This window comes from Corapipo altera, unplaced genomic scaffold (assembly GCF_003945725.1).
Source record: "Corapipo altera isolate COAL_440 unplaced genomic scaffold, ASM394572v1 23b, whole genome shotgun sequence".
NCBI classification, from domain to species: Eukaryota; Metazoa; Chordata; class Aves; order Passeriformes; family Pipridae; genus Corapipo; species Corapipo altera.
Window position 1 is genome coordinate 2,980,407 of NW_020884885.1, and position 24,613 is coordinate 3,005,019.

The window sequence follows — 24,613 nt, forward strand, 5'->3', positions numbered from 1 at the left end:
ATGAACTTTTAAAACTTGTTACAAGTTATAGGCTGTCTTCCTGCCTTAGGGCCAGCATTGGCAAGTTATTTTGTAGGCTGGGTAGGGTGCAAATGAGGGACAGAGACACTCTCATTCTCAGTTCAGATTCAGATCCAGAATCGAGCAGGGACTGTCTTAGAATATTAAAGACCTTTTTATGTGTTCCCTGAAAGTGTTTCCATTTCTTCTGTGTGACCTTCCAAAACTGGCCTTATCCCAGAATTATCTCTTCCCTTCACCTGATCCGTTGCCTTCAACTGCCTGTGCCATGCCAGTCTTTACTGTGGCTTTTTAAAGCACTCTCTGTTCCCTTGTCCATCTTTTCTGCTTTTAACAGCATATTTTCTTACCAGGGAGATCATGGGGTTTTTTCACACGATATTTTTTTGCAAGCCATGCATTTCTTAGGTACTTTTACTTACTTTTGCATGCTCTCTTGAGAAATTTTTGTCAGCTCCATTTCTCTCTTGAGCCATTAGATCTGATTATTGGCAGCCAAAACTTGCAGTTTTCAGGAGAAACCAGTTTTCAACTGGTTTAATCCCTTTTTTATTATCGGTTGATTGTACTGGTTATTTAGCTTATAATGTTCAAAATTATTTAAAGCGGAATAGAAGAGCCAAGAAGAAGACTATTAAAGGAGCTACCTGCCAAACAGAATTCCACGTCATTTTTATTTCTCTGTGGACAATTCCTATTTCCTTTGTTTTAAATCTGTCATAAACTGTAAGCAATATATGGGATTTGCTAGACTGAGTTTGTGCTCTGTAGGCTTGATGACTGCAACAAGAATAAATGAAGACATTTCTTTAACTCAGGCTCTTCATCTTTGTGCTGCAGTAGAGCATTCCTCAGCTACCAGGAATTCTTTCTGAACTGAGTGTATGTAATGCGAAAGAAGTGAATATGAGAAAACAGAAGCTAGGAGTCAGGCAATATTCAAACTACCAGTTGAAAGTAAGACTTCTCTTCAAGCTAGCTTGACTGTGATATCAGAAGTTCATTTTGTGGCACAAAAATGATCTCTCTGCTATTTACTTGTGAGCATTATGACAGCTGTTGCGGAAATAATTGCTACGCTGATAAAAAATGCCATGTTACCGATAAATGACTTTAATCACTGAGAATTACTTGTATAAGAAGGAATCCGGAGAAGTTGGCTACCCAACAAACCATATGCTTTGGCTCAAAACTTTTGGTAATGCCATAACTGGAAATTATTTTCTTTTCTATTCTGTCTTCACTTGTAACTTGTTTTTTGTTCAGTAAAGTGATTGTCACAGTTTCTCTTAACTATAACCTCTGTGTCTTTGTGGTTTGGTATTGTCCTTTTACTTTTTTCTTATCCTTATATCCCAGTCCTGTGTTTTTCACTGCTGGTTTCATAAACAGAAGAAACACTCTTTACAACCTCAAGACAAAACTCAGTAATTTTAATTTTTTTTTTTTTTAATATTTAGCTAAAATGTTGAAGAGTCAAACTAAACAACAGAAAGCATTTGCTGCTGGAGTGTTTAAGTTCAGTCTTCCATGAACACCAAAGGAATTCCCTAAAGACAAAAAAAGTGAAATAAAAACTTCCATCTTTGATAGTTAGTTTTGTCTTTTCTTGAGGGAAAGACTGTTAGGAAGAATTAGATTTGAATTGCATAAGTGCAATTTTCACTTGATAATTACTACCCTCTTCGTGTTTCTTATGTTGCATCTTTTTTTTTAAAAAAAAGGACATATTTGAATTAATGCAACAAACATGACTTAGTATTTTTACCTGGCCAGGAACATAGTGTTTAACACCATCAATTACATTGCAAAAGAACATGTGTAGGATCAAATAGGGACTATATCGAATAGTTTTTTGGATACAAGTAAACAATAGGATTAAGCAAGCTACACAGATCTAAATAAAGATGGAAATCTATCCAGTCTTTATACTATCAGTTCAATGTCAGATGCTGTCGTCCTGGTTTGATGCTTTCTCAGTTCAGCTTCTCCTCAGTTCTTTTATGCGAACATTATCAGCAAATATATTGGAAATTAGGTTTACAAAATCTGATAAATCATTGAATGTATCTTAAATACTTTGGTTTTGTTTTGACAGTGGAGATAGTTGCATGCAAGAATTTCAGTCTGTTTTTCTTGTTTTTCAGACCTGTGTGTGGAATCAGAGGGAAAACTCTCATAATTAATCTACCAGGTAGCAAGAAAGGGTCACAGGTAAGAAGTGTTCTTACTGATCTGCTAGTGAGGAACCATGATGAGTACTTCTCATTGTCCTGAATGGTAGAAAGTGCCCACTACAACAAATTTTACAAAAGTAAATTGAAATGCATATTCATGTAAGTGAACACACCATCACCCTCAGCCCAGGACGGTACAATTCCTATCTGATTGAAGGTGCTCTGTGACCAGGACAATGTTACATGTAGTGCAAGCAAGCACTCACTCTAGCAGGCAGTACTAATGAAGACTATAATAGTCTCTTACACTTCCTCCTTCTTCTCTAGTTAGCCTGTACCTGATCCCTGGGTTGTCTACAGCAAGAAAGTGTTCTTTTTTGCACAGAAATAAGAGGAAGGCAGAACAGTAGACCTTGCTGGAGTATGAAGAACATTCCCAATTTTGATCAGCAAGAGGGAAAAAAGGGAACATAATTTTTGAGCATTTGAGGATTTTTTTAAATCTTCTCAATATTGCTGTCCAGCTTTTCACCCTTTATACAGTTTGTTTTCTTCCTGCATTTTGCTTAGTTTATGTTTTTATTCATTCTTTCTTTTTGACTGTAACACAAATTTCAGCAGGAATTTGTGTGTGTGTGTGTATGTATGTGTGTGTGAGTTAGTAAGGCTAGATCTTTCACTGATTTCTGTGTTGTTGGCTGATAGGAAAACAGTCTTCACACACATACTGCCAAGCTGAATAGTGGGCTGTACAACCTGATACAAAACTGCTAAGGTAGATTGTCCCATCACAAGAAGCTATTTCTTAAGGGCTCAGACTATGTCAGTGGCCTTATTAAAAAGTGTCTTTACCTCTGGTCTCTAACAAATGCATATCTGGTAGACTTTTTCTGAACCATTAGTACCCAGTCACAGAGGAGACAGTACTAATGTGTTTAGCAGCACAGCCCTGAAGTCACTGTTTTTTGAAAGACTTGTCTCTGGAGATAAGTAAACAGCGTTTATGTGGGCTGTCATCTGGAAGTTGAAGAGAAAATGTTTTGAATGCTATGATCTCAAGAAGCCACCTTAGGTTTTCAGATACATTGTCAACGTGTTTCAGTTCAAGGACTCAGTAAGCCCTCCTATGATTCTACCATTCCTTAGAGCCTTTTTAGGAAATCTAATGAGACTGGAATTAAAAAGAAATTTAAAAGTCTTCAAAACATGCAACAGGAGTTGAAGGGTGCTGAGGTGGAAGTATACCTTCTTGAAATTTTTCCACTTAAGAGTGGGAAGTCATAGGGATGCACATGAATTTAACATAGCAATGGTCCCCACATGTTAAAGAACTGATGCACCAGTAAGAAGATTATTTTGGAAATGAGTACGTCTTTTGTTGTATTATTGAAGAGATTAAATAGCCTACAATCTCTAATGTTTTTTATTGTGTTCAGTAGCACTACTGACATGCTAGGTACAGAAGCAATTGTCATTTTCTGTCCTGAGGCAATCAGACTGTGAAGACAGATAAATTGCAGAAATGAAGAAATGAAAAAGTGTTAATAAGTATTTTAACAATAGTTTGATATTGAGTAAGTAATAAAAAAGAAAATTCTGCTGGAAAGGAAAAAAATGTCGTATGATTGCATTATACAAGCAAGCTTTTGATAAACTGATGTTTTATTTGCTCCTGTCGTGATGATACTCTGTCCTGTCATAGTTTATTTTAGTACAAAGCATCTGTAAAGTATCAGATTTCAGCAAAGATTTTTAAGATGAATAGTAGAAAAAATTGTTCCCTAACAGACTGACTCTCAAGGACCAAAAAGGATAGATTGTTACCAGGAATTTCTCTCATTTTTCTCTTTTATGACTTGCTAATTTCCTTTCCACTGTATAAATATGATTATATAAGAAACTTATATGAAACTATGAAATGGCAGCAATATACATATTACTTTAATAAGATATTAAAATATTAATGGCAGCAGTGTAAATGCTTAATCTCAAAAATTAACGGCATGCCAAATGTGTTTTCTCCAGAGAACATTTTTGTGGCATGTACCACTCAATCCAGATCTGTAGAATACTTCCATTTTTTCTGGTCTCTTTTTTATTTTAGCCTTACAAAAGATAGCTAATGTTATGAAAGAGGGCAAAGTGTGAAATTACCAGGTGCTTCTTAAAATCATTTGGTCTATGGCAATTTTCATAAGTGTAGTAACAATTGCCTAACACAATGAGTTTCACAAATAACATGAGCTTTTAGAGTACTTACTGAGAACCATTGCAACAACAATCAAGCCAACAAGGTTCTATTTCAGTGGTAGGAGTGGGGAACGTGATTCTCTGAGTCAATTATTAATGTACTTTTTCACAATTATTGGTCAGTTCAGGGATTGTTGTCCTTGTTTTTCACTTACCGGAGGTCTGTGTTTTTGCTGAAGTAATGGTGGTTGTATGTTTCATTATTTTAAACCATTTTAAAAGTAATACTATGGTGACATAATAACTGTGATTTGCAGTTACATTATAAATCATAATTTTTATTATCTTTACAAATATGTTTTAATATATATTAATTTTATACAGCATCTTACAATCATCCAGTTTACTCCAGTTCTTCACAGTACCAAACTGAACCTTTAAAGAATTTATAAATATGTGAAGTGGTCTAACTTATCATTCATTACTCTTAAAGGAATAACTGAAAGATGTGTTCTTATTTAGAAGCTTTGAGGAAGTAGTGTTTGTGAGTCATGTTTCACTTACAGAGTGGCTTATATAAACTCCAGTAATTTCCAATGGATGCTTTGCTCTTTATTTTGTTTATGTAGTCATTTTTATTTATTGAAAAGAATTTATTTCAGTATCTATTTATAAAATTTTTGTCATTATTTATTTTCTAGATACTCTAAAATTTCAGAATACGTTTTTTAAAATCTTCCTTATGCTTGAAACAAAACTGAAGTGCAACACAAGGAATAATTGCCAGCTTTGCCTGTCAACTTGTGTGTTCCCTGACTGCATCACTATGGCAATTCATTCTTGTGACCCTGCCATTATTTTACAATAATTTAATGTTTATATGCAGTCTCCTCAAATGACATGAAGAAAACTTTTTATCGAGGTGCCTGGCAGGAGAATGAGAGACATTAGTCATAAATTGAAGAAGGTAACTTCCAGCTGGATAAAAAGAAATGGAAAACCAAACCAAAATGAAACAAACCCCAATCAAACAAACAAAAAAAACCCAACAAAAACACTAATTAAGGATTAGAACAGGTTTTCAAGAAGAGTTGTGGAGTCTTTGTTCTTTGATTCTTTTTCAAGACTTGACTGAACAAAGCCCTAAGAAGCCTGTCTGAATTTCATATTGACCCTGATCTGAGCAGGCAGCTGCAGAGCATGACATCTTGGGGTTCCTCTTTGATTTGATGAAATGCCGGCATATTTTAGCAGCATAGGTAGCTGTATATGTATGTGCCCATTATGGAATGAGAAAATTGCACAGTGTCTGCATTTTTGCTTTCTCCAGCCATATAAAATAAACCTTCTAATTGTTTTTAAGATCATAGAGCAAAGAGAGGTTTGAAAAATAGATTATTTATGAACCATTTTTTCTGATTTACATAGCATTATAATAACATCAGTGTAGTTTGTAATTCTTCCAGTATATAGGATAAGTCCATAAATAAAAAAGGATATAATTGTATAAAAGTTTAATTATGGAAACCCTTATGAATTGTTCTCTAATTGTAAAGGAGCATAATAGGAATGATTTGAAGCTAATATCCCTGCAGGGATATAGTTAATGTTTTTATTCTGCGTTTTTGTAGCATTCTGCCAGCTACTGTGAACTGTTTTCTGCATTACATATTCACAAAAATTAAACTCTTGTTTTCTGAAGTTTTAATACAATATTAGCTTAATTACAGTAGCTGTGCAATTTACTCTATTTGCATTTAAAAAGGCAAAAATATATAGAATAGTCATCAGGTCTCATTCTGAGTTTATTTTTTTACCCTCTATGATCAATTGCATTGGACAGGTAAGGTTTTATTTACGACTGAGTGAAAAGATGCATCTAAGTCCCAAATATATTTTAAGAGTAAATCTGAAAGATCCTTATTTACTTCTGCAGGTAACTTTTCATAGTCATTTCTCTTCTTGTTGTGCATAGGAATGCTTTCAGTTTATACTGCCAGCCCTACCTCACGCCATTGATCTTTTGCGGGACGCCATTGTAAAAGTAAAGGAGGTACACGATGAGCTTGAAGATCTACCTTCACCACCACCTCCTCTTTCTCCTCCTCCAACCACCAGCCCTCACAAACAGACAGAAGACAAAGGAGTACAGTGTGAGGAAGAGGAGGAAGAGAAGAAGGATAGTGGAGTTGCCTCAACAGAAGACAGTTCTTCTTCACATATAACAGCAGCAGCTATCGCAGCTAAAGTGAGTCTGACTTGTTTCCCTGAGACCCCTTTTGTTTCTATCTCAGGTACTTTCCACCAATATTCATTGCATGTTAAGACTATATATTGAGATCTCTGTGGTCAAACAGACGTATTTTAGGTACGTTTTGTAGAAATATAACATCTAAAAAATATAAGAATTCTGTTTCAGTAGGTGATTTCAAATTTCAGTGGGAGATAAATGATTTATTACCTTGATGTATATGTTTTTATAATACTGTTCTGATGTGACAGTTTTTAGTGGTTTTTTTTTTAATTCAAAGTACTCACACACCTGAACATGCAAAGTCCATTAGATGGCATGTTAAGGAATCACAACAAAATTTTCTAACCCGTAATATCTAATTTGAAAATAAAATGTTGGTTTCTGAAAACATTGATAAAAAGTATGACAGATAGGTAGCAGATTAAGTAATAAGCTATCCAGATTACTATATTCCAGTGTGCATGCCCACATAAAAGATGTGAAATTCTGCCAACAAACTAAATATCATCATATTGTCTTTATAGCCTTGCATTACTCAAACTAAAATAATAAATTGGAGACTCCAAAAAAAAAAAAAGATAACATCTGTAATTAATTTCTGTTCAAATTTTAAATGTTTTCCAAATAATGATTTTATTATTTGAAGGAATATATAAATATTTACCTCAGTTTTATGTCTTCAGTTTTCAAGTGAAAAGACAGTGTATCCCTATGTGTTTGGAAAGGTTTTTTTCCAAACTACTTTGTTCTATATTTACTCCACAAATTGTGCTTTTAATTCCTATTATGCGAATTGAAAGTCTAAGTAACTCAAAATTATATTAAACAATTTTTAAACCAAAGCAGCAACATTCTAACTCCAGAAATGTGAATTCAGGTCTGAGACATCTTGACATTTCTAAGACAGCTGCAGCTGGAGATCATCTCCCAGTATACAGGAAATCCTGATTACATATGTCTTTACAGGGATGAATTAAGGTAATTATCACTTGCAAGTATCAGTTTTTATTAATGCAAACTTTAAATTGTTTAATTTCTTGTGATATAGGCAAAGACAAATAATATGTGCCATTTTTAATGGCAGAAAACACCTGAGATCTAAACTGGCTATGTTCACATGAACTTGGCATTTCAGTGTCACACTCGTTTTCACCTCATTCCTTTTTGATCATTTGCTTGTATAGTTTCATGTTTTCCTGTCACTGTATTCATGGCTATTATGTGTTGTGCATTAGAAGCATCCATCCTACACCAGTTCAGCTGTTATCATGGCAAAAGGTGAACAGCCCATCCCTGGTCTCATCAGTTATTGCCATCACGCAGCAGGCAGTGCAGGAGAACTGGTAAGAGACACTTCCAAGAGGCTTTTGCACTAACACTAGCTAAAAATACACTGCCTGCCTCCTAGTCCGTGTGTGAACAGAGAGTGTTAGTTATTTTCTTCTAACAAAGACACATTATTGCTATCTTTTAGAGCACATGCTACAGAAAGTATCTGTTTAAGATATAGGGCTAAACAAGGCAAAGTTCACGTGTTTTGTCAGTTTGAATCATTCAGCTGCTGAGATAATAATTGCTATAAAACCTGTATTTCTGATTAGTCATAGGCTTTATCATCTAATATACTCAATAATTGAATATAATTAAAATAATCTCCTAAAATCACTGCTTTAGAGCTATGAAATTGTAACTTTTTCCCCTTTGTTTGCTTTGCTTTGCTGCTTTTTTCTCAGTAGATTTTTTGTCAACGCAATACAGCATTTGCACTGTATGTTCATAGTTTGCTTTCATCACTTGCAGTTTCTCCTTCATTTTTATTTTCTGTTTAGAAGTAGAATTTCTCAAAAACGGAAGACTTCAGGAGTAAGGATACGGTGGTCTTAATGTAAATTACTGGATTTTAGTGAATCGTAGACAACTATTTCAATGAACAGCAGAAAGGACCTGTTCCCCTAGGCAAATAGTAATTTAAACTGTCAATCAGATCACCTGATACCTCTGTATTTAAAACATGATTCTATGTCTCTTGAAAAGTCACTTAGGAAATGGGAAGACTTCAGAGTTCACACACCTGATTATAAAGCTATATACATAGCTTTGTCATACATATACATGCATACATACATACACTCATTTATTGCAATAGTTCATTTTTTTTTAGTTGAAGTTGCTAAACTAGAATTTGCACTGTATTCTTCAGTATCAGTAGGACGGTGATTTTAGCCTCTCTGAAGCACACTGTTAAGATGTCATCCACGTTTATGTGGCCTTTTGCAGATTACTCTTGACCTATTGTATTGTGCACTCTATAATCCAAATCAGATCTTGAAACTCAGCAGAAGGTGGTTAGTTTTTTTGCAGTTTACTGGGGTTTTTTAAGCTGTCCTTTCTCTATGTTATTAAGACATTTTTTCCTCTTGTATAGCAGTCATAGTAATTATCATCTACTTGATTATTTTCTTACCTCACCAGCACTGTCAATCTTTGTTCCAGTCCTGGGCAGAAGAGAATAAAGAACTCATATATTTTCCTTTTTTTCCTTCTTGTCAATGCTTAGTTCTCTAATCTGAAAACGCAAATATTTAAACCAATATAGAAATATTTCACAGAAAGGCCAGGTCAGATTAAACTTGTAGAAGCAGTAGCTGATGGATACACTGAATATCTTTCTCTGTCACTTCATTCATTTCTAATTCATTTCTCTCTTCATCAGTACATTACAACAGGTTTTCCACCCCAGCTAGTGCAAACAGAAACTATTTTCGCTGAATTAAGAGGTTTTTTGTACCTCACTTAGGGTTTTGAGATCTCTACCCTCAATTAAATTATTTGAAACTGGAAAATTACTAAAAACTTTTAGAGAGAGACATTATAAATGCTCAGAATGTGACTTTGTGAAAGTTTAAAAAAAAGTCTATCCAAAATGCAATAATATTCCTGCCCTTCTTTATTGCAGGTTTCCATGCTTCAGGAAGCACAGAAATTTCTTATGGTTTATTAACGTCTTTAACAGGGTTAACAAGAAGTTGCCTTGATTAGAGACTTAGGTTGCCTAAATTTAATTTGTTTATTTTTAAAGGAAAAAAACCTAAATACAGGTGCGAAAAAGCAGAAACTCCCCATATCACATTATAATTTTATATATTTCTGTTTATGCAGTATACATAATAGTACCTTCTCTGAATTCAGCAGGTTGTAGTGATTTAAAGAGAATATTAGTTCTGCTTTTAGCAATACAGCACATTCCACTATCATATTAGAAAAAGAGCAAAATTTGTAACTGTGAACTAACCTAATTCTCTCAGTGAAATTTTTTTCTTGAACTTAGAGTTCTATGCAGGTTTATGTATGAATTGTTTTCTGGGGATTGTATTTTATGTAAAGGTAGTGATGCAATAATTCTCATTGGAATTAAATGCCTGTGATCATCTTTTCCCTTTATCTTCAGCTTCCTTTTCTGATTAATGTCCTGACTGAAATCTTACTTAAACTTTAATTTTTTCACAGGCAAAAACCAGTATTACACATGCAGTCCAGTAGAAACTGGGTTTGTCTCAGGCACTTTGTTAAAGAGAAACTTTTTTTATTATGAAAACGATTGTATCAGATAAAATTTTAGAAGCAATAATTGATCAATATGGTGGAAAATAAAAAAAAAGCCTTTTCTTTCCTGAAGAGCATGAGACAATGTGAAATATCTGGTTACTCTAGAGCAACCAGAGTGAACTGGAGAGAACGGGATCATGGTATCTTTTGCAAAAGCAGTATTGTTATTTGTGTTGTGGGGTCTTGGAGTGTACAAAAGGATAATAGATCATACACAATCATCTCAAGATGTGTGCAGCTTTGTGTCAAAGGAGTGTAAAGAAAAGGTGTCTTATTTAAAGACTTAAAACTGTTCTTTTATTGTCTTTTTTTTATTTTATGCCTTTCTCAAGATATAATTTTTGCCATATTATCCGTAGGCATGGAGATTAAAAGGAAGCATTAAAAGTTGTAGGTAGTATCTATGCCAATATAGAACTTAGGGATGCCAGCCTATTTTTGGGTTTAACAAATTTAAGATGGGATTTCAGGAGAAAAAATGAGCAGAAGGCAAATTGTGCTTCTGACTACAAACTGTTTGAATATTCAGAATATCATTGAACTTGTTTACCTCTTAAGTAGATCACTAAGGTTTTTAAATGCTGACAGAAATTGACTGGCAAAAAACCCGCTGTTAGTCTAGAAACACAGCAGTAGAGCAGAAAGGAGGCAATTGGTGGCACACTGTGAACAAGATCTCTTTGCACAGAACTTATAAACAGGTTATAAACATGAGAAACTCTTAATATGTGGAGGAGTGTATATGGTGAAATCTCCTGGGTATAACCCAGTATGTCTAAGTCAAAGTTGCTAAGTTAGACATAGTCATTATTTATAGATGGGAACCAAGGAAGTTGAGGGAGTGGGAAATGACATTAAAAGAAAAGTATTTAATGATGTGAGTATTAAGATGGGTCATTTTAACTACACCGAGACAAGCAACAAAGCTGTCTTAATGTCCTAAGAATGCAACAGATAAAGGATTCAAGCTAGGATTCAAGCTTCTTCCTGGCTTACAAGGCAAGAATGCTCAAAATGCCGAGATGCAGACTGGTTAACAGCATATCCATTTAAGAAAAAATCCCATCTGGAAATGCCCAACATTAGTGATTTAGCTTGTCACTGGATCTTCATTTCTTCCTTCCTCTTATTGTCTGCTACTGCCATTTTCCCCAAACATGGAGGTTCTTTTGGTGGCTCACTTGGAGCTTCAACATCAGGCTGAACTCAGAAATTCTTAATGAGGAGAAAGATCTTAAGATATGTGTGTGTATATACCTTCAAAGATCTGAATGTCTACACTTTCTGGTTTGTTGTGATAGAGAAGTGAATTGATGGAAGTAAGAGCAAAGTGATCTTGTAGAATTGCTGCCTCTGAAAAAGGAAGGGGTTAGAATAATGAAAACCAAATCAGAAAAACCCTTTGTAAACAGTGTCTTATAGTAGAATCTATTGCATTTTGAGTTGTAGAATTAATGTTCTCCTATCTGAGGTATTTATCATTTCTATGTCTTAACATTTTACACTAAATAAATAAATAAATAAATCATTATGTTAAAAATAGTAATCTAGTCAATTATAAAGCTGGTGTGATAGCTACGTGGCTGGACCCAAATACTACAGTAATAAAAGCCAACAAACTTTCTAAGACTCAGCATATAAAGTTCAAGAAAGCTTTATTCTCAAATTCATTCCTCTATCTCTTTTCTTTAAAGCTGAACAGAAGGGACAGAAGATAAAAAGTAATGATAGATTCACTTTTATAACTGAAAATAAGAATGCTTTCTCACTGTTGTAAGTTGGTGTAATTTCATTTTTTTCACCAACTAAAGGATCTGTCACTAAAATTCAAGCTTAGAAATATAATCATAGAATAGTTTGGTTTGGAAGGAACCTTTAAAGACCATCTCGTCCAAACGCCTACAATGATCAGGGACATCTTCAACTACATTGGGTTGTTCAGAGCCCCATCCAACGTGACCTTAAACGTTTCCAGGGATCAGGCTTCCACAACCTGTCTGGGCAACCTATTCTAGTGTTTCACCACCATCACTGTAAAAAATGTCTTCCTTATATCTAGTGTGTATCTACCCTCTTTTAGTTTAAAGCCAGTACCCCTTGTCCTGTCACCGCAGGCCCTGCTAAAAAGTTTGTCCCTATCTTTCTTATAACCCCCTTTAAGTATTGAAAGGCCACAGTAAGGTCTCCCTGGAGCCTTCTTTCCTCCAGGCTAAACAATCCCAATTCTTTCAGCCTGTCTTCATTGGAGAGGTGTTCCATCTGATCACTTTTGTGGCCCTTCTCTGGGCTCTCTCCAATGGGTCCATATCTTTCCATGCTGAAGACCAGAGAGCTGGACACAGTATTACAGGTGGGATCTCACAAGGGCGGAGTAGAGCAGGAGAACCCACTTCCTTGCCCTGCCGGCCACGCTGCTTTTGATGCAACCCAGGATACAACTGGCTTTTCTGGGCTACAGGTGCACATTTCTGGCTCATGTCCAGCCTCTCATCCATCAGCACCCCCAAGTCCTTCTCAGCAGGGCTGCTCTCCGTCTGTTCATTTCCAGTCTGTATTGATACCGGTGGTTACCCTGATCCAGGGGCAGCACCTTGCACTTCATCTTATTAAACCTCATGAGATTCCCACAGGCCCACTTCTCAAGTTGGTCCAGGTCCCTCTGGATGGCATCCTGTCTTTCAAGTGTGTCAAGTGCACCACTCATCTTGGTGTTGTCTGCAAATCTGCTGAGAGTGCAGTTGATCCCTTTGTCTGGGTCATCAATAAAGACATTGAATGACATTGGTCCCAATGCAGACATTTGAAGGACACCACTTGTCCCTGATGTCCATCAGAACTTTTTGCCTTTGACCACTACCTTCTGGATGCAACCATCCAACCAATTCCTCATCCACATAACAGTCTACACATCTTTGCTCTCCCAATCCCTGGCTTAAGGGCAATCCACTCAAGAAGTGTGAGAAAAGAGGTTGCCAGTGACAACTGAGACAAAAATTGTTGAGTGCCTCAGCCTCATCTTCATCAGTTTGCCAGATCTTCATCGGGGGGATATGCTTTCCTAACTGGCACTCTAATATATTATATGGGGAAAAGAAAAAAGACTGAAATTTCATTTTTCCCCTCAGAATGTATTTTAAAGCAAGTATTTGCTTTGGATGGTGGTTTCTAATGCTTTTGCCTTTATTCCCTCCAGAGAGGCCTGTAGCTTTTGCAGCACAAATCTTACATCAAGAATTTTTGTAGCTGAAATAAAGTCTTCACGGAATAAAGAGTATTTATGCACTGCATGAGATTTCTTATGAGAAATTTTCTCACTGCATGACATTTCTTTAGAGAGTTTCAGTCATTGCTAACAAGTGGTTTTCTTTTCAGAATATTATCCCGTAGTTAGAGAATGGAAAGTTTGCCTCCCTTCATGCCACGGCAGAAATCACTCTTGGTCATTGTTGAGTTTGAAACAGAGGCTTAAGAGGAAAACTATTATTTTCTTATTATTTGCTGTTGTAGTATATCTGATTCATAGATTTTTCAGGGCAAATAGTGTGTTCTGTGCTACTTCAGTTAGAATATGATCTTATATATTTGCTGGGAATTTGTTACTGAAATTAGGAGAAAATACCATTAACCGCTGTCAAGCACTGAATATGAGGAGGTACGCAAATGGAGGAGTGGGGTATTGCTATGTTTTTGATATAAGGTTTTGAGTAAGTTTTACATACAGTATATTTTTTTACTATTAAATCTCTCTCCTTTTTAAGATTCCAGATTCCATCATCTCTCGTGGCGTTCAGGTTCTCCCACGTGACACAGCCTCCCTCAGTACTACTCCTTCAGAATCTCCTCGTGCCCAGGCCACCTCTCGTCTCTCCACTGCATCCTGCCCAACACCAAAAGTAAGTACACTTATGCCTTGCAAGCTCCATGCTCGGCCATATGATCTATCAGATTAATATATTGCCTCTGCTGAACAAGGTTGGTTCGCATGCAAGGTTGTGTCATTCTGCATAATAGATAAACGCAAGACAGTATAGCTTGTTCCATGTATACTGTTGCACAATTTAATATGTGGATCCACCAACACCTTATGGTTACTGAAGTTTCATGTTATCTCTTGCAATATCTGTCATGAATGTGAAATTGTTAGCACCTTGAGTGTATTTAATATGCTTTAGTATCCCCAGGAACATAGATAATCCTGCCACTGAGTAGCAACATTGAGCCAATAGTATTTTGTCAACAAAATATACGTGCAAATTTCTAGCCTGGGATGGGGCAGATCTGTGCCCCACTTTATTATTGATCAGTTTAAGACACTTTCAAACCAACTGGCTTTGCTCAAACTTAGATATTTGCTGCCTGACATTTGGAAACAAAAACCAGCCTAAATTGAATAGAAAGAAAGTTTTAATGCCAACCTTGTGGGATTATTATTCAATTCTTACTGATTACACTATACTATTTAATCGTTGAGGTGAACTCTATTAATATGCTCTTTTTATCAAACTTTAAATAGCATACATGAAAAACTAAGCAAATTGACCAGTGGCAAGGCCTGAAATGTTTACCTTCGGCAGAATTCCTTTCAGCAGAAGAAAACTGTCTGCATTCACTTTGTTCATTCACATCACAAAGATCTTTCTGTGGCACCAGATGCTGACATACTAATAGACCAGTAGCAGATGGCAAATAATAACATTCTTCCTTATCTAATTCGTGATCCTTGAGGATTATTCTGCTTGCTAAAATGATTGCCCAGCATCTGCTAGTTCTTCTTTCCTGCTGTCTCATTCTTTTCTATCAGCAAACAAGATTTATTGGCAACCACCCATATAAATATTTTGGTTTAAACTATGGGATTGTTTTATGCAGTACTCACCTTCACTGTCATAGAATCAAATTTATTCTGATAGCCAGCAAACTTGAGCTTCATTATATAGTCTACTTTTCTTAAGATTGTTTAGTGAATTCTATCTGCAAGCGCCTCCTTCATTTGTCTTCTAAAAAACTCTGTCTTGTTTAATGACTTAAAAATAAAAATCTGGAGCAGAAGAGCAACACAAAGCAGAGAATCTGCACTGAGTTTTATGCCTGTTGACAAAATGAGTGTGTCCAAAGAAAACCAAAGGAGACCAGTAACAGGCATAAATAAGAGACAACTCCACTGAGAAATAGCTCTACATGAGGACTATATGTTTTCAGGAAGTTTATCACAGTGGGAAGGAGTAAAGCTTATCTGTTATGAAACAGAAAGTACTCCTCTAGACTGTCTTCAAAGATTCAGAGAATACAGAAGGAATCTACAAGAACTTTGAAACAGACTAAAAAACTGAAACTGTGTTTGAGAAACTAGGTGAGATGAGCTCATTTCATAATCGGATCATGCTTTGGTATTTCATGTTGAGACCTGCTTTTCATGTATTACTGAAAAATAGATTTTGTTCAAAATGTGTGAGACCACACCACTTTTATAATAGGAATCTCCATGCAACATCTAGCTAGTCTAGATTTTCTGTGATGTCTTTCAAAGGTGGGAGGTACAAGCTGATACAGGCAAAGATAAAGAAGAGCCCAACTGGAAAATAAACTTGAAAGGTTATGTCACCTGTTCCTATTGCCTAGAGGTTGGATTTTGCACAGAACTGTAAACTTCTTTGCCACTTTGAGAGCTCTTTGCTCATTTTACCTATTACTTTTAAAAACCCAAAGAAACTACCCAATATCTTTTTGTTCAGCCCTTTTCAGTACCCTCACGTTCTCAAACATCATCTGAATTCGCCAAGAAATACAGGTCATTTCATATTCTTCAAGATTATCGATATGTCTAAATGTCTTCACTTACTGAGTTTTTCCTTCTGGATCCTGGCATTCTAATAATGCAATATAAATTTAGTTCACACTGGACTTCTTGATCCACACAATAATGAAAATAAAGATAAAATGTACTTCAGTATCCAGTTGATATTACAGGGTGCTTTTTTTTTCTTCTTTAATCTGCAAGTGTATTTCTTTTCAATATTCTCTTTTGCTAGTTGAGGAACTCATTTCAGGGCTCCAAAATGTGTATATACAACATGAAACAAAAATGAAGAAGTGTCAGGGGGAAAAAATTATTTCTTTGATTATACATATTTTTGGAGTGGTGGTCTAACCACAAAGCTAGTGGCACTATATTTCTTTGTCAACTCTGTATTCCAGTTTATTTTGTTGTACCATTTTCGTGTGTTTTTTTGTTTTAAGTATATAATACCTTACATTTCTCTTACTGAATTTGGTGAATAGCAGAAACTTGTGTGCACCTCAGAAAAAAAATCAAGCTTCTGCAATAACGGGAGCACCTCTATTAAATGAATGTAAGTAGCAGGTTACTAATGCATGAGGGTATTGGAGAGAAGGTGTGGAGAATGCATTACTAATGCTCCTGATTGATCTGTTAGGAGTCTTTACCTTTTCATAATGGTATTTTGGAAAACTAGTGTTGTTTATATATAAAACAGATCATGTAGACAAAATACAACATTTAATTTTAAATGTGTTTTACTGTTTACACTTAATTGTCCATGTTTTCTGAAAGTCTCTGTTTCTAACAAAGTAGTAAATGATGAATATTGAGTTTGAACCTTGATATTTCAATTGGTCTTCAAAAATGTAATTTCCTGGTAAAAGAAGTAATTATGGGAACAAACTTTTTAGCAGGATCTGATGCAATAGGACAAGGGGGAATGGTGTTAAACTGAAGGAGGGTCAATTTAGATATTAGGAAGAAATTCCTTACTGTGGGGGTGGTGAGGCACTGGCACAGGTTGCAAGAGAAGCTGTGGGTGCCCCATCCCTGGAAGTGTTGAAGGTCAGCTTGGATGGGGCTCCGAACAACTAGCTCTAGCTGAGGATGTCCTTACTTATTGCAGGGGGATTGGACTTAGATGGCCTTTAAAAGGTCCCTTCCAACTCAAACTACTGTATGATTTGTATGATATATTTTGCGCTTTAGCCTCTTGGGAGATTGAAACTTCTCAAGACAAATTACCATTGGGACTACTCTGCCTATCATTAGGTACATCCCCAAGACTAAGCAAAGTAGCTTTTGTTAGCTTTTAATAAATCTTTGTAGAACACCTTTCTTGTTCTCTAAATTGTATTTGAGGTTCAAACAAAATTGACCACTGCTCAAAGAGCATTTAAACCATATTTATAGTAGATGGATTCACATATAGAGGCAATCTAAGTTTTACTCAGAGGAAAACTGCACTAGCAGTCCTCCCTTTTTGAGTCATTCAACCATGAAGTTGATGCTGATTGTGACAGATATTTTTATTTTCTACAATATAGTTTTGATCTTTTAAAAGTTTTACTGCTTTCTTAACAAGGTTAGATGATTTTTCAGAATACTTGCATGACAAAAGTTTAGGATGACACAGTGTGACTTGCAAATTTTTCTTGTCATTTCCAGTAGCTGCTCAGATTCTAAAATTTTACTGTGTTTTTGTGTGTGTTTGTGGTTGGCGTTTTCATCAAGTAAAATGCAATGTTCTTTTCTGACACAAAAGCAATACGCTACCTAGTGTCTTTTTTTTTTTAATATTTCCATTTGTGTTGACTCTTGGGTTTTTTTATGCTTACAGTATAAAATTTTAGATCTATAATTTCAGATAACTTAGAAGAATATATCCAGAGCAAATGACTGAGCCATTATTTCAAACTTCTAATTTTGTTCTCCTCTTAGGGAGACGATATTGGTATAAAAGAAAATTACAGTTTTCAAGTTGAAGTCTTCACTTTTCTATATAAATGGCATAATCAATATTTAATTTTTGGCAATGTTGTGTGTCGAAGTCAAATGAAGCAGATTTAGAAGACCAAGGGCAGATTTTAAATTATTGCCAGGAATTCATTTCAGTGACATTTAAGTGTTCAAAGTATTTCACTTCACAAGATCATCAGTCTCACTGATGTTCAATTCTTCTACTTCAACGTGCAAAGTTTCTTTCAGTGTTATCCTGAAGGATCCTAAGGAACTTGTAATAGTACTTTTAAGATGAGAGTATGTTTTTTTTTAACCATCTTGCTGCTTCCATGCCATAACTTCTTATGTTCTGCATAAGTCTCTCTCTACTTTACTTGCTGATTTTCTGTCCCATCCCTAGATATCTATTTTTTAGTTACACTGAACCAGACAAAACCCTTGGTGATAAGTTAGATCCTTACATATTTGTAGTTGTGATAGATGGCTTTTGATTTCTATGTAAGGCTCTATCTTACAGCTAAAATGAGCAAGCAAGGCTACTTTTCAGAAGTTTTTTCAAGTCTAACAAAAGTCACAGAATCACAGAATATGCTGAGTTGGAAGGGACCCACAAGGACAATCAAGTCCAACACTTAGCCCTGCACAGGATAATCCCCAAGAGTCACACCATGTGCCCAAGAGTATTGTCCAAACCCTTCCTGAACTCTGTCAGGCTTGGTGCTGTGACTACTTCCCTGGGGAGCCTGTTCTAGTGCCCAACCACCCTCTGGTGAAGAACCTTTGTCTAATACCCAGCCTAAACCTCCCCTGACACACCTTCAGACCGTTCCCTCAAGTTCTGTCACTGGTCACCACAGAGAAGTGATCACTGCCTGCCCCTGCTCTTCCCCTCACGAGGAAGTTGTAGACTGCAATGAGGTCTCCCTTCAGCCTCCTCCTCCCCAGGCTGAACAGACCAAGTGACCTCAGCCGCTCCTCATACGGCTTCCCTTCCAGACCCTTCACCATCTTCATTGCCCTACTTTGGACACTCTGTAAGAGCTTAATATCTTCCTTATATTGTGGTACCCAAAACTGCACACAATATTCAAGGTGAGGCCGCCCCAGTGCAGAGCAGAGTGGGACAATCCCCTCCCTTGACCGGCTTTGCCTGATGCCCCCCAGGACAGGGTTGGCCCTCCTGGCTGCCAGGGCACTGCTGACTCATATTCAACTTGCCATTGACCAGGGCACCCAGGTACCTTTCTGTGGCTGGGAGGTCTATAGCAGACTCCCACAATGACATCCACATCATTTGTTTGGCCCTTGATTCTTACCCAGAGGCTCTCAACTGTGCCATTGCCATCTGTGAGCTCCCTAGATTCTATCCCTTCTATTACATACAGTGCCACCCCTCCACCTCTTCTGCCCTGCCTATCCCTCCTGAAGAGCCTGAAACCATCCAACAGAGCACTCCAGTCACAGGTCATCTCATCTGTCCACCACTCCAGCCATCCACACCTTCTTTGTAGCACAGTGCATTTAATTCTGCTAGTTGATCACTTTCTGTAGCTTAGTGTCTCCTTTGAAGAACTATTGTCTTTATCATTGAGAAGTTAACATTCACCTAAAGACTTAATATTCTCAATGTAAAAAGTATGATACTTGCAGTTTATGTACATGTTTCAGTTGCAGAGAATTTCTGAAATAAGATAGCCTAGAAAAAATACATTAAACTTTTTTTTAAAAAATAAAAGGCTGATGAGAGTTATTTCAGTGACAAAAAATATCTTATTATTTCAGTCATTTCTTATGCTTCCTTCCAATGAAAGATGATGCTTAGAACACCTGTCATGAGCCACGGATTTAATGTTTGAATGTGTACATTGACGTCCACACAGTCGAATGAGCTATGGATTTATATTAAACCTAATTATGATTTATGTTTTCAGTCCGGTGTTTGACTTCCAATATACAACTGCTATGTTGAAATTAGCAGATGAGAGCAGGTGGAGTTGGGAAGGTGTTTTTGTCAATTATTGTTACTATTTTTCAGTAGAAATATTCAGTATTTTTCAGTAGAAGAAAGATCGGGATGCTTATCAGAAATTCTTAGTTAATAATAAGAAACTGTTCAAAACATGTTTTGGCAAGCTGCAGTTTTATCCATAGTGTAGATGTTTTTCATACATTTGAGTGCTTTTTTTTTTTTTCATCTTGATTCTTACTATTTCTTCTTAAGGTGATCATCAAGGTGAGAGCAATAGGGCAAGTATGTGAATGTATTTTAAAGTTGGAACACAAACACTAAATTTCCAAGTGAAATTTGTTTCCTTTTTGTTTATTAAGTTTGCATGTGCTGAGTTTTTTCTGCCTAGGAACTTGCTCAGGTAAGTAGCAAGTGCTTTAGCACAGCTCTTTATCTGTGATACGGTTGAGGACCATAGGAAAGTGCAAAGGATGTTTTAAATTGTTAGGATCATCTACATAGAATAAATCACACCCCAAGCACTGCAGGCGTTTCTTTGTTTTTCTTGTAAAAATACACACAGGCAGTTAGTTACTTGATCCTGCTAAAAATTCTGATGTTTTCCTGATTATTTCTGGGTTTAATTTTCTCTAAAATGTTTTTAATGCACATTCCAGGATTACAGAAAATTATATTCAGTAAAAAGAGATGCTGAGAGAATGTATATGGGAGCAGAAAGTAGCCAGAGTTGCCTCAAGATGAGGAATCCTGCTTACTAATGCTACTAAACTACTATATCCCCTGGGTTCTTCTCAGTACAGTGCAGCAGTGGTTTTCAAATCAATTACTCATTAAGATACTAGCATATTTTCATATAATCACTACCTTTTCCCCTTATTGTTTAGAGTGTATTGTCCTGGCAAAACATGTGGATAATTGAGCCCTAGCAGGTATTATTTTTAGTTTACATTTTGGTTACAAACCCTGGTTGTTAGTTAACAACCTGCTCCAGCTTCAAAAGTGAGACATTGTAACTAAGAAGCTGCTTGGTGTGCTTGGGTTATCAAAAAAAATCATAAATAATAAAAACAAAGTTACTGAAATCCTCTCTAAAATCAAAGATTCACTTTGTAGGAAGGTCAAAACTACAGGGGTAGGCTTTTAGGGTTTTTTTGTTTGTACCAAAATAGGCCTGTCAAGAAGTCTCTGGAGAGGAAGAATCAAGACTGGGATCAAGTGCAAGCTGAACATTGAATTTCAGTGGAAGTACCTATTTTTCTTAGCTTTATTTATTGAATATCTGTGTTTCAAGTAGTGCTATATTTATTGATAACAGTAGTAATATTGATAATAATAATATTGATAAATAGTATAGCAGTGCCAAAATCTAGTTCCCTTCCCTTACTCATGCTGAAGAACTGCTTATAACAGAACTAAAGAAGGATGGTAGAGTAGTTGGGAACTGGCATCAGATCCAGAAGTTCCAGAACAATTCTCGTATTCATAGAATCAGCTACTTTTCACACCTATTATATATTGAATCATACAAAGAAGCTCTAATGTGCAAAATATCCCTACATTTCTCTTTCTTAGTAATCAATTGGTATTTTATTAAGCTGCAGAACTTCATTCTTTTCCTGAGTCCAGTGAAACTTCCAAACATGTCAGAAAAAAGTTTCTCAGGCTTTCCATGGAAAAAATTATTTTTTTCACATTGTAGCTATTCTGCATGTGTATCCCTGCAGAAGAGAATAATCTTTCAGTACATACATCCTGGCTCACACGTGCATTGCGTGTATACTTATTCTGCATCAGCTTGTCAGTTCCTCCTTGAAATGTTTTTTTCAATTAGTCTTGGGATCAAGAGTTTTCATTTCTTACTACACTGTTTTCAAAGGCCAGGTGTTTTTTTCAAATTCTCATAACTTTAGTTTGTCATTTCCTTAAGAAAAAGATGTGCATCCTTCTCACATTAGTTTCCTTACCTACACCTTTTCAGTTCCTGTCCAAAGCAAATCTCTGGTTTGAATTCTGATATAATGCAAGAAGAGGTTTTTTGGGTTTGTTTGATGATTTTGGCTTTTTCACAACAGCAATGTAGTTACATGTGTCTTTCATCCAGTGTCTTCAATTAGAAATTACTGTGACTGCACTGTCTTGTTGAGTTTTTTGGCACTTGGTGATCATTTTGATGTCTTTTGGAGTTGGCCTCTTGGAGGAGGAATATTGACTTCCCATCTCCATTCATTCTTTTTTCATTGGGGATATTAGTTCCTGTTGCCTAGGCCAATTGACTTAATCTTGTTTATGGAGAACGATTTCAAGAGTAAAACTATGCATCTTATAGGCTGAATTTTCATATAGTCATATGTTCTGTTTGTAGGAATTTGGTTTTCTTCTGCTCTTCTTCTTTAGTGTCTTAGTCCATTCATACATTAGCCTGATCTTAATCAATAGCTCAGGTACGGGAAGGCTTGCTTCTGTTTCTTCACTGACTATTGACATAATAAATAATCCACATCACTTACTGCTGTGTTCTTTTTTGATAAAATAATCAGATATTTTAAAAATGTACCTGTAAGGATAAACAACAATCTTTTTCTAGTTGTTTCTTTCTTATTAGAGCAAATAATTTAATAATGCTGTAGCAGAGTTCAATGCCAGCTATTATAGGAGAGATAGGTGATGTATTTTAAAACAAAAAGGATTTCATTCACCCTTTCATGTATATGTACTCAAGAGCACAAAAATACATACATTCAGTGGTCTGTCCAGTGTCCGTAAGTGTGTACCCACCTGGTCTGGTCAGGATTGCCTGAAATGATGGAGAGGACGTGTGGCACCAGCTACAACATTCTCCACAGCTTCTCTAGCATCCTTCTTAGCCAGTATCCATTAAGTCAGTGTTGAATCTACCTTTTATACTCTTTAGGAGCTGACAGTTAAGGGGGTATTTGTCTCTCCATCTGGCCGCACCTCTTGAAAAACTTAGATTTTCTTACTGTACTGTATTCTCTTTATCTAAACCTGCTTTTTATCATTCCAACGTTATCTTGCAGTGGTTCAGTTCTTTATTTTGCTCCATAAACCATTTTAGGTTGTCTTCTCTTACTGATGAGGTATCCCCAGAAGCTGCATGAAGTGCTGTGAACTAAAGTCAGAGTGGTACTTTTGAAAAAGGCTGATGAAAGGTGGTCATTCGTTGCCCTTGGTGGATAAAACTTTTATCTCGATACAGAAAAATGTATTTTTCAAGATCATTCTTGTTTGAATTGAGTACCTGTTCACTTTGGGTTTGTTGAATCCATATTAAAAATACTTCCTCTTTCAGAGAAAGTCTATCTTCATGTAGTCAAGCAATCAGGCCATTTCATTACAATATGTGAAGTCATTCTTGATCTGATGTGATAAGAAAAGCAACTCTCCAAAAAGCCAGCTTATCTAAAAAAAAAAAGTTTATCCAAAAATTGTTTATCTAAAACCAGATTGAGCCCAATGCAAGGCTCATATAGACCATTTACTCTAGAATATGTGTGTGTCATCATCTGGTTTTGCGTGGCACTTACAATGTACCTTCTACAAGGCATAGGAAATATAAACCTTATCTCAATTTTGAGATTTTTTTTTTGTAATAACTCTTTCATATCAAGGTCTCATTTCTGGTGTCTTTTTTACCGAAGCAGATAAGCTTTCACTTTTACAAAAGCTAGTTCTCAGAATCATGTTACCCTTGCATCTATAGGTCAGTACAGCAATGCATCAAGTGTGAATATAGTCATTCATCTTTTTTTTTTTACCCAAGACAAGGCAAGGCATTTTCTTTTAGGACTTAGCCTGCGTAATTGCTAGCAGCATTTGAGAGTTTCATTTGTCAAGAAGATACTTACATCATCTTGATTATCCAAGTTTTTGTACTGTAGCTATATTTAGTGTTTCCCCACAAGGTTTCTAGAAAAATGGACAAGATACTCTCTCTTTAACATTCTTCTGCCAAGTTCCTGTGCCTTATTTCCTGGCTGGAAAAGGAGAACTTGGTATGTGGCCTAATGTTCTCGCTTCTACCTCAATCTGTGCCTCGCTATTCCTCAGGATGATTGTTTAAAAAAAAAAATTTTGTGCACATGTTTACAGTCTACTGTGTAACCATACCAGAGGAAGATGCATGCACTAAGTTAATGCTACTATATTTCTTTGGTGTGGTCCTACGCTATCTGTTCTAAGTCAGTAGATGACAGTTTAGAGTACCTGAAGTGAACAGTGATCATTAAGCAATTAGATGAAATACATTTATCTGGAAAGCTTTGAAAGCATTATTGTAATCCCTAGCATACCAAGTCCATTCCATTAAATAGTCCTGTTAAATTGTAACAATCACTAAGCATCAATAAACAGTGCTAGGAAATGGGAGAAAAATGTGGTGGAAAAGGTAAAGGTTTTTAGAATCAAAAGAACATTTATCACAATCACTTGTCCAGCCTTCTCATAAACAACCATTCTAAATTTGTTAATACAGTTCACCCTGTTAAATTCAACTTCTTTGTCTGCTTACCACTCTAATTACCTCCTTTCTCACAATGGAAGTTAGAAGCCCTGTATTTTGTAAATAAAACCATGTAAGGCTTAGGTCAATGCTTATCCATTTCTGTATCCTGGATCTGCAAAGAGTCTTTAGCATG

The 24,613-nt window shown here is 36.1% G+C and overlaps 1 protein-coding gene across 8 annotated transcripts in view; it reads left to right on the forward strand.

Moving 5' to 3' along the window:
• GPHN (gephyrin) overlaps nt 1-24,613 on the forward strand; it is a 282,387-nt gene that overhangs the window by 173,943 nt on the left and 83,831 nt on the right. For 6 of the 8 annotated variants that reach the window (XM_027641753.1, XM_027641758.1, XM_027641759.1 and 3 more), the window contains 4 exons: nt 2,169-2,235; nt 6,364-6,636; nt 7,878-7,985; nt 14,007-14,141. In XM_027641753.1, the coding sequence (XP_027497554.1) occupies nt 2,169-2,235; nt 6,364-6,636; nt 7,878-7,985; nt 14,007-14,141 (583 nt within the window). The remainder of the gene's footprint in view (nt 1-2,168; nt 2,236-6,363; nt 6,637-7,877; nt 7,986-14,006; nt 14,142-24,613) is intronic. The other 2 variants (XM_027641755.1, XM_027641757.1) reach the window with 1 other exon arrangement.